The sequence below is a fragment of the Cynara cardunculus genome (genome assembly GCF_001531365.2).
Source record: "Cynara cardunculus var. scolymus isolate 2C chromosome LG 9, CcrdV1, whole genome shotgun sequence".
Taxonomy (NCBI): Eukaryota; Viridiplantae; Streptophyta; class Magnoliopsida; order Asterales; family Asteraceae; genus Cynara; species Cynara cardunculus.
This window is the reverse complement of record NC_037536.1, coordinates 13,995,443-14,006,623: the sequence shown is the minus strand read 5'-3', so window position 1 is coordinate 14,006,623 and position 11,181 is coordinate 13,995,443. Positions and strand designations below refer to the sequence as shown.

General features: G+C 35.8%; 1 protein-coding gene across 1 annotated transcript in view; it reads left to right on the top strand.

The window, feature by feature from the left end:
• The first annotated feature begins 1,084 nt into the window (after nt 1–1,084).
• The window catches only part of LOC112518729 (general transcription and DNA repair factor IIH helicase subunit XPD), a 13,755-nt gene continuing 3,658 nt past the window's right edge, over nt 1,085–11,181 (top strand). Inside the window, exons 1-10 of the mRNA XM_025126528.1 lie at nt 1,085–1,742; nt 2,728–3,008; nt 4,126–4,208; nt 4,526–4,929; nt 5,964–6,157; nt 6,760–6,940; nt 7,629–7,753; nt 10,119–10,208; nt 10,662–10,740; nt 10,841–10,917. Coding sequence (XP_024982296.1) covers nt 1,209–1,742; nt 2,728–3,008; nt 4,126–4,208; nt 4,526–4,929; nt 5,964–6,157; nt 6,760–6,940; nt 7,629–7,753; nt 10,119–10,208; nt 10,662–10,740; nt 10,841–10,917 — 2,048 coding nt within the window. The 5' untranslated portion in view covers nt 1,085–1,208. The remainder of the gene's footprint in view (nt 1,743–2,727; nt 3,009–4,125; nt 4,209–4,525; nt 4,930–5,963; nt 6,158–6,759; nt 6,941–7,628; nt 7,754–10,118; nt 10,209–10,661; nt 10,741–10,840; nt 10,918–11,181) is intronic.

The window sequence follows — 11,181 nt, the reverse complement described above, 5'->3', positions numbered from 1 at the left end:
ATTATTTTATTAAACCAAAAATAATTTATTTTGTTTTTAAACTTCAATTAAATTATAATAAAAAAATTGAATTAAAAAAATTACACAAAAACAAGAACTTTTAAATAATTAATTTAGTACTAATATCGATTTTTTTTTCAAAAGTTTATAATATCTTTAAATTTATATTTCTTCAAAAATAAAAACATTTTTTTTTCTCAAAACCATATAAAGTCGCATTATATTATCGATAGAGCCAAAATATAAAACAAAACATCAAAATCAAAATGTATCTTGCTGTATTGTGCGAGTGTCCTTCTAGTATTATATAAAAGCAAAAAAGTTTTTTTTTTTCATTCCGTTAACTACTGTTTATTATCTTTTTTATGGAAAATTCAAAAAACGTTCATAGAAACATTATGGAAACATTGGCTTCACTTTTGGGAAAACATAAACATCATATAATACTATTAACACGATATATTTATGATGATTTCTTTTAAAGGCGAAGGTTTATAAAACGATTCAAATAGACGAGGATAAATGTTAAATATTAAATAACTTCTGAATTTTTTTTTGCACTACAAAAGTCTTTAAAGAGAAGTTTTTGTTAAAAAAATAGAGTAAACTACATTTCTGTATTTTCAAAATTATTCATAACTATAAAGTTTTCTTCGGTCCTTTGCTAATCAGTAGCTCGAAATGAAAAATACCAAAATAGGAATAAGACTTGATATTATTCGGAATGCCCAAAAAATATCATATTCGTAAAGCAGAAATATAGATGTACTCCTATGAACCTGAAAAATACAGCCTATTAGTCAATTCGTTTTTGTTCTTATATTTTACAATTTCCTGTTTTACTCATCCAAGGATAATGAATGAAAAGATAATGAATTGCAAACCGTATGGATGAAAACATAATGAATTGCAAACCGTATGGATGAAAACATAATGAATTGCAAAGTACAAGGACAAAAAAGTGTAATTTCAAAAATACAAGGACTAAAATTTCAGTTTTAATGAACTTCAGGGACGAATGAAAATCAGAACCTTAAACCTCCCTGCGCTCCTTGAAAATAAAAAATTACGCCGTCGTCGTTAATCTTCTGAGTCCGACGCCGATATCTTCGGCGACCTTCGCTTCTTATCGACAGATTTCCACACAGAGTAAAATCGAATCGAATCGAATCGAATCGAAGAAGAGTATAGTGAATTTGAGGAAGAAGATGAAGTTCCAAATCGAAGATGTAACAGTTTACTTCCCTTACGATCACATCTACCCCGAACAGTATTCCTACATGATCGAACTCAAACGAGCCCTAGATGCCAAAGGCCATTGCCTCTTAGAAATGCCTACCGGCACCGGAAAAACCATCGCTCTTCTCTCATTGATCACCAGCTACACTCTCTCTAAACCATCAAATCCTGTTAAACTCCTCTACTGTACTCGCACTGTTCATGAAATGGAGAAAACCCTAGCGGAGCTGAAGCTTCTTCACAAGTACCAGCTTGATAATATCGGGCCGTCTGCTCGGATGCTTGCTCTTGGACTTTCGTCTAGGAAGAATTTGTGTGTAAATCCCAATGTGGTTTCTGCGGAGAATCGGGATTCGGTTGATGCGGGATGTCGGAAATTAACTGCTAGCTGGGTTAGGGCACTTGCGATTGAAAACCCTAATATTCCGACTTGCTCCTTCTTTGAGAGCTATGAGAAAGCTGGTTCCGATGCTGTTTTGCCTCCTGGAGTGTACACTTTACAGGTTCGGCTACTACTTCACATATGAATATGCACTGTAATGGTGTAATTTATTATACACAGGACAGGCTTGCAAGTTGCACTTTTTTGGTTGTTATGTGTTTGAAAAGAACATAGATTTCTTATCAGCATATTGCTCTAATTCTGCTATAGGATATAAAGTAAATCTTGGACGCCAGCCCCGAAATCATGTGGTCTGTACGGAGACGTATACGTATGTATGTGGATGCCTTACTACGTCAGTATGCCTATGTGTATGTCTTTTTGCTTACGGGACTGGATAGGAGTATGGGACTGGATGGCGAGAGTGAGCCAAGAGGGACGGTCGAGTGAAAGAAATATGGAAGGTTTTAGAGTTTTGATTTCACATTGGTGGTTAAAGTAATTTTCCAATCTTATCTCGTCTCCCTAGTTTTCGTTCCACCAATTTTGGCATTTTTGTCCCACTCAGTTTAGTTCCATCCTGTCTTAGGGGTTGTTTGGTTGGTTTCGCATTAAGCCTTTTAAGGAGAAAGCTGACTGTGTGGATTTTTCTGTGCATAGATTGAGAGGGTTTTTGTTTGGGTTGGTTTTTTCATAGAAGGCGAGCTTGTTAATTGGGAGGGGCAGGTTTTTGGAACAAACTTGGCTTTCTGCTGCATAAAGCTCTCCTTAGAAGCTTACTTAATAAGCCACTTTCTATATCATTAAGTTTATGCAACTACCAAACGGTCATGTATAGCTGTATAGCTGATCGTATAAGCTGTGAGTCCCATTAAACTCATTAAGCTGTTAACAAACAGGCCCTTAGTCTAATGTCATGCCAAACGTGGTACAAGTTTTTGTTCTATTCGGTCCCGTGTACCACACGTACCTGAAAAGTCTAAGTATCCATTGCCTTTTTAACTACATTGGGCAGTTTTCTGAATGTAATCCTGTTTACATGCTTTTTTTATTTTTGTTTTGATCGATTCTAGCATTAATCACATAACGATTTAAACTTCTGGCAGGATCTGAGGGTGTTCGGGAAGGAGAAAGGGTGGTGCCCGTACTTTCTAGCACGTCATATGGTGCAATTTGCAAATGTGGTGGTTTATAGCTACCAGTACTTGCTTGACCCAAAGGTAGCTGGGATCATCTCAAAGGAGATGCAGAGGGAGTCTGTAGTGGTGTTTGATGAGGCACACAATATTGACAATGTGTGCATTGAGGCATTGAGTGTCAGTGTAAGGAGGCAAACACTTGAAGGGGCTACTAGAAATCTTAATAAGATGTCTCAGGAGATTGACAGGTATTTTTTATGACTATTAATCATTTAACTCTTATTGTTTTGCAAGCCTAGTGTCTTCACAGAAACAACCTCTCTACCCATTGGGGTAGAGGTAATGTCTGCTTACATCATAGACCCTACCTCTGTGTGGGATATACTAAGTTCGTTTCATTTCGTTTGGTAGTCATTGAACTCTTTATCATGGTGTCTTTATGAAAACAACCTCTACTCCTCGGTGTAGAGGTAAGGTTTGTGTACATCTTACCGTCCCCAGACCCTATTTCGTGCAGGATAAAATGGGTTTTGTTTGGTTTGGTTTGGTTAATCAATTAACTCTTGTTTTCATTGTGTTGTTGTGATAACCATTTTGATAGGTACATAGGAGGGGGGGGGGGGTATAAATGCTCATCCTAGACTCTGATTTTTCTATGATCCTATTGTGCATCTACTAAATTATTGGAATAAAATTGTGTCACTATCATGTGTGGGAGACATTGATGTACTACCCTCATGTGGAATGATTGTGAACATGAAGCATGAGAATAAGGAAATGGGTATGCAGACTAAAGCCATTATCTTTTTTTGAAGTATATAATATTTATGTACGGCTCTTACACACACACTCATCACCTTTGATGAGGTTTGAACCCTTAACCTCCTGGGTGGCTAGGCTCTACCGGTAACCCGGGTACCGCTCATCCAATGGCTCTTTGGTCCAAAGTCATTATCTTGTTTGAGCTAATATTAAGAATGCAAAATAAGTTAGGGACATACGCTCATGTTCATAGCAAATGTGGAATAGATTGTTGCTTTGCATATAACACTTACTGGTTGTGCTATAACGACTGTTATGTGTTTCTACCTTTTTCTTGTGCCAAGATCTCCTTGAAATCGAATATTAATGCAGAAAAATAAAATAAATACATAAATGTCGTGTTTTAATAATCACCATAGGAGTATGATATTATTGCAAGATAAAAACTTTGTATTTCTTTAGTTTATGTAATTTCCCTTTTATTGGTTTCAGTCCTCGTTGCAGGGAAGAGATTTATGAGATATAATTGTTCACATTTATGGGATAAACTTGTTACGGATGTTCGATAATCTTTATTTTAACTTTGTTTAACTTGGTAGGAAGGTTTAAGGCCACTGATGCTGGTAGGTTGCGTGCTGAATACAACCGGCTTGTTGAGGGCTTAGCACAAAGAGGGAACCTGCCCCGTATGTACATGTTTATCCGTTCCAAAATAAGTGTCCACATTTCTATTTTAGATTGTCCAAAATAAGTGTCCACTTTTAAAAGTAAGTGCTTACTTTCCAATTCTACCCTTAATTATGAGATGGAGACATTCGTTACTTCCTCTCTTATTAAGAGTAAAATTGTCATTTAGTCAAATAAAAAGTGTAATAATTACACATTTCTAATACTGTGTGCCTTTTTCATCGTGGACATTTATCTTGGGACGAAGGGAGTTATTAACTTTGCGGTATTTCTTGTGCATCATGTTTTTTTGGATTTTTACTCGTGATTTTTACAGTTGGTGATACCTGGCTTGCAAATCCTGCTTTGCCTGATGACATTTTGAAGGAGGCGGTTCCCGGAAATATACGGCGAGCAGAGCATTTCTTGTCTGTTTTACGGAGATTAGTACAGTACTTGAAAGGGCGTTTGGAAACTGAAAATGTTGAAAAAGAGGGCCCTGTTACATTTGTTAACTCCGTGAATTCACATGTTGGAATTGACCAAAAAATGTTGAAGTTTTGCTATGATCGTCTGCACTCACTTATGTTAACTCTGGAAATCACTGACACTGATGAATTTTTGCACATCCAAACAATTTGCGATTTTGCCACACTCGTGGGGACATACACCAGGGGATTTTCGATCATAATTGAACCTTACGATGAGAGAATGCCCCATATTCCTGATCCAGTCCTGCAGGTATTTTATAATGTATTACGTTTTCAGTATTTATTTCATTTACAACAAATAATCATGATTTATAATCTAAATGCATGCTTATATGAGGGTTACATCATCTCTTATCGCTGCAACACACACGCATACATATATATATATAAAGAGGGGGGGGGGAAGTTTCAAATACATACCATTGAATTCTTATGAACCATACAAACCAATCTTAACTGTTCATCTAGCCTAATGAACATCTGGTTCCATTTATATTTTGATTGTTTCGTAATCTAAAGTCATGATCATAATAAATGAAATCTATCCTTCCATAAATATCTCAATTGATTCTTAATATAAGTGATGATCATGGTTTGTATGGGTTGTATTTTAAGCTCCCCCCGCCCCTCTCTTTCTCTCTCTCTCTATATCTATTGCTAGCAGAACCAGAAAATGTATCCCTGCTTTAACTTTTTTGGTCCCCTTGTTCCATGTACTGTTTCCTATATATATTTTGAGACTAAAATTGACTTTGAAGTCAGATAACTATTTTTCAACTTCTAAGCTGATATAAACTTATCACCACTTCACACATGATGATTGCATAACTTACATTAGGTGGTAAACATTGAAAATAGGAAAGTTCAATGTCGAAAAAATGTAAAAGAATACTCCATCTGTCCCAAAATAGATTTCCACAATGAAAAGGGCACACAATTTTAGAAATGTGCAAGTTTTACACTTTCTAATTAACTAAATGACAAATTTACCCTTAATAATAGAGGGAGTAATGAATTTTTTCTCCATCTCCTAATTAAGGGTAGAATTGGAAAGTAGGCACTTACTTTTGAAAGTGGATACTTATTTTGGTACAAATTAGAATTAGAAAACTGGACACTTATTTTGGGACAGAGGGAGTACAAAAATAACGTCAAAAATCTCCAATCTTTACCTCTTCTCTAGGAAATGTGTTCTGCATGTTATGCTTGCTGTAATATCATGTTTTCTTTTACTTGTGCATTCTTTTGTTGGTAATTTTTTTTTCCTTTTCATAATATATTCAGCTGAGCTGCCATGACGCTTCTCTAGCAATAAAGCCAGTTTTCGACAGATTTCAATCCGTTGTGATAACATCTGGAACTCTGAGCCCAATTGATCTCTACCCTCGACTTCTTAATTTCAATCCAGTGGTTAGTCGGAGTTTTACCATGTCCTTAACAAGGGATTGTATATGCCCCATGGTTCTCTCACGGGGAAGGTAAAATCATTGACAATCCCTCCGTTCTAAAATAAGAGTTTACATTTCTATTTGTTCCCCAATAAGTTCCTATTTTCAAAGTTAAGTGCCCATTTTCCAATTCTACCCTTAGTTATGAGACAGGGAAATTCATTAATCCCTCTATTATTAAGGGTAAGATTGTCATTTAGTTGATTAAAAAGTGTGATAGTTACACATTTCTAAACCATGTACCTTATTCATTGTGGACATTTATTTTTGGGCAGAGGGAGTATTTCTGTTATTTACTATTAGAGGGAGGTTCAGGGGAAAACCCCCAACTAAATGAAAAACTAAGGAACACCGTGGTAACCATTCATCTGGATGGTATGCACGCGTCCATACAAGTATTGAACCTGTTTTTTGGTTTTTATGCACATTTGCATGTTATGCACATGTGCATACCAGAAAAATTGTATACAAATTACTTGTATGCGCATGTGCATACCGTCCAGATAAACGGTTACCAAGGTGTTCCCCAATTTTTCATTTTTTTGCAGTTTTCCCCTGAACCTAACCCTTCACTATTGTATCTAAAAATCCATGTGCTCTCAAATATTAATATAATGTTTTTTTAATCACAGTGATCAGCTTCCCGTTAGCACAAAATTTGATTTGAGAAGTGATCCTGGAGTGGAAAGAAACTACGGAAGGCTTTTGTTGGAGATGGTGTCGGTAGTTCCGGATGGAATCGTTTGTTTCTTTGTCAGTTACTCATATATGGATGCCATAGTGAACAGTTGGAATGAAACTGGGATCTTGAAGGTGACAACACTATTTAACAAACCCTATATTGGTTACTCCCTCTGTCCCAAAATAAGTGGCCATAGAAATCATGGTTTTATTTTACTAAATTTTCAAATTTACCCTTAATTACGATGCACAAATATTTAAGAGTTTTGATGAGATGCAGAAGTTATTAAGGGTAGAATTGTCATTCACTTAATTAAAGAGTACCAGTAGAAGATTCGGCAGCTACTGCGGCCCCTACTTCTTCAGGCGGAACTCCAATTCTTGACTGTGGGGGGACACTTAATAATTATACATTTCTATAACTGTTGTGCTTTTTTATTATGGCTATTTATTTGGGGACGGAGGGAGTACTATTATTATAAGTGGCCACAGAAGTCATTGGTTATATTTTACTATATTTCCAATTTTACCCTTAATTATGATGCGCAAATATTTAAGAGTTGATGAGATGGAGAAGTTCATTAAGGTAGAATTGTCATTCGGTTAATCAAAGAATGCAATAATTATACATTTCTAAAACTGTGTGCTTTTTTAATATGGCCATTTATTTGGGGACAGAGGGAGTACTGTTATGATTTTGTTTGAATTTATAGAAGTTTCTTACAATTTCAGTTCTCTTTATGATAATTTTGTCATAATGAACGAATTTTATATGGTTTTTGTTTTCTGGTGATGTTACTGACTCAGGCTTATGGTCTAGGAAATAATGCAGCGTAAACTAGTCTTCATTGAGACACAAGATGTCGTTGAAACTACGTTAGCACTAGACAACTATCGTAAAGCTTGTGATTGTGGGAGAGGTGCTGTGTTTTTCTCTGTTGCCAGGTAACATTGTGGACCCTCGACACTTACCGTTTGATGAAATTTAGTTGTGCCTATTGAAATACCTCTGTTGTAGTGGTTTTTTTACATTTTAGTAGCCAGATCTTTTAGGGTGCGTTTTGGTACATTGGACAGAACAAAATAGGGATCATTGTTCCATGTTTGGCAGGACTTTTATGTGGAACACACAGGAACATGTGTGGTTCCACCCCCAACCGATGGAACAAGACCTATATGTTACCAATATAACCTCAAAAGAGAACCTAATTCTGTTTTTTAAAATATCAAATATGCCTCCATCTTTACATCTTATTCATTATTTAAATTTTATTTATTATATTTTATGCTTTTTAAAATTCACTTTACTATCCTCAAAATATTATTTTTATATTGGGTTTTGAATATGAGTTTGCTGTCCGCTCTGAGCCTGAGAGGATTTCTGATTGTCTAAAGGACCCTGTTAGCATGCTCCTCTAGCCTTCAACAGTTGTTGTCAGCTTCTTCTTTGGTCCCGCGGGTGAAGGCCCTTCTAACTCGGAAGTAGGGTAACAATATATGGATACCCCTGTGATAGACAGGGGTATCACAGGTGAACATTCTGAGGAGTAACCTGCTTTGGCCTTTTCTACTCCCACTRGGATTTCGTTAGGGGGAAGCTCTGAACCCCTCACTCTTTCTCCGGACCATAAGCCCTTGGGTGGTTGGTAAGCTTGTCGACTCTGAACGGATGGTTTTATGTGAAGAAGAGGTGKTCACTATTATAAAGAATCAGATCCCGTTTTTGGTTAATTTATGTAATTTATTAAATATTAATAATAAAAAATAAATATAGAAAAGGAATAAAATAAAATTTGGAAACTACATGGACTTTTTATTTTGGTGTCATTTTAATCGTCTTGACGAAAATTTTATAATGATATATTTTGTTATAAAAATATTTATTTTATTATAATTTAATAAATTAATCAAAATATATAAAAGATATGAACAACTCAGTAGGGGTAAATTGGTCATTTTATCTGTTCTGTCTTACCAAATGCTGAACAACTGTTTTGTTCTGCTTGTTTGGATGAGGTAGGCGAGTGAGAATTGTAGAAGGTTTTAATTTGACATGGGTAGTTTAGTAATTTGCTAATTTACCAAGCTTGTTCCATCTCCCTGATTGTTGTTCCACTTACTTTGGCGGGATAGAAAAATTGCATTTTTGTCCCACTCACTTCTGTCCGGAATTGTCGCACCAAATGTGGGACTACAATTTTTTGTTTTGTCCAGTACAATACTGTCCGTGTACCAAACGTATCCAATTCATTCGTGCTTTTCAAAGCAAAACTTTAAACACCTTAAAAGGATTGGTTTGCCAACATCTTATGAAGGATAAGGACTGCAATTGAGATTAGATATTGGCATAAATTCATAAATGATGATCCCTTCTCCCCACGACCAACCCCACAGATGTTGGGAGCCTTTTGCTGTGAGTCAGTCTATTAGTACTAACAAGAGCTACAAGAATTTTAAGAATATACCTTTAACTTATTAGGAGCTGCCTGATCCTTGCAAATTATGTAAGCCAGAGATGTGTCTTCATTGTACCCTGCAATTATCAGCTTAAACGGGGATTAGAAATTCTATTCCAATACCATTCATATTTCAAGTTTTTTCCCAAAAGTTCCTCTTATGTTTCTTTTTCCCCAAACGCTGAAGAAGCCAAAGGTCTTCACAGAAACAGTTGCTCTACTCTTTTCGTGGTTGGCTCAAGCTCGAATATTTTTTAAATGTTCGAGCTCGATTAGCTCACTTATTGACTCGACCTCAATAATTCTATTTTTTTACTTTGATTATATGATTTATTAACATATGAACATGTTTGGCTCAAAAAAATGTGCTTGAGTGGCTCGATTCGACCTGAAAATTTTAATTTGAGCATTCGAATGAGCCGAGTCGAACTTTGGTGTTATGGAGCTCGACTCATGAAGTTAAAAGAGTTTGTGTGTGTTCGAGATCAACAATTATTAAGCTCGAGCTCAAGTAGCTCGTTTAAAGCTCGACTCTTTAACACCCCTAGGTGAGATGTTAATTCATGTATCATCTTAAACATATTGGTATACTGGCCACTGGTCCTAGAAGTATCTCATTCTAGTGTCGTCTCTTTTTCTTGTTTGAGGTCCCAAATTTGAGTCCCTCCCCTGTAAACAGAAGATGTAGCATGTTCGATGTCAACTTTGTTTTTGTAATATATAATATCATTTGAACTTTTATACGTAACGAGCAATCCTTATGTGCTGAAAGAAATGCATGAAGGCACTTGGAGTAGATCATTGGATGATATTGGAAGACGTGAAACTGATAATTTGTTCCTGCACCTTTGCAGGGGGAAAGTCGCTGAAGGTATAGACTTTGACCGACATTATGGAAGACTTGTAATCATGTTTGGTGTTCCGTTTCAGTACACATTAAGCAGGTGGGCAAATAAGATAATGTTGTCAATTTAGCTTGTATACAGTTTTATTTTAGTTTGTCCCAAAATAAGTATTCACTTTCAAAGTGTCTAGTTTCCAATTCTACCCTTAATATTGAGATGGAAATTCATTCATTATTCCCTCTATTATTAAGGGGAAAATTGTCATTTAGCTTGTAATCCTACTATATCTCAAGTATACCCTCCGCGTTTCTATTTCAGTTTGTCCCCAAAATAAGTGGCAAATTTCAGAGTGTCTAGTTTCTGGTAATACCCTTATAATGAGACGGAGAAATTCATTACTCCCTCTATTGTTAAGGGTATAATTGTCAGTTAATTAGTCTCTAATAATTTCGCATTTCTAGAACTTTACATTTTCCATTGGTGGACATTTATTTTGGGACGGAGGGAGAGTATCGGTCTCATATGTGGTTAACTTGGTATTTGAGTTTGCAGGATCTTACTTGCTCGGTTAGAGTACTTGCGGGAGACTTTCCAGATAAAAGAAGGCGACTTTTTGACTTTTGATGCCTTGGTACTTTCCATTATTTTGATGAACTGTTCAGTAACATGATTGTTGATTATTGATGATCCTTTTTTCCAAAAATCTTCCCTAATGATCACAACTTTGACAGAGGCAAGCTGCTCAATGTGTTGGACGAGTTATTCGTTCAAAGGCAGATTATGGTATGATGATATTTGCTGACAAAAGGTTCGTATGTTGGTCATTATATATTCTACAAAAACCGAATTTCAATTTCTCTTTTAAAACTGCAAAATGCCAGGATGAAACTTTGGTTTCAGGTTGTCAATCATTTGACTGCGATATATATATATACTAGAAGCGTACTCGCGCAATGCAGCGAGATACATCGTGTTTTTAATATTTCATTTTATTCTTTATCTCAGTCGATGTTATAATATGGCTTTATGTGATTTTGAGAAAGCGATGATGTTTTTATTTTTGAATAAAATA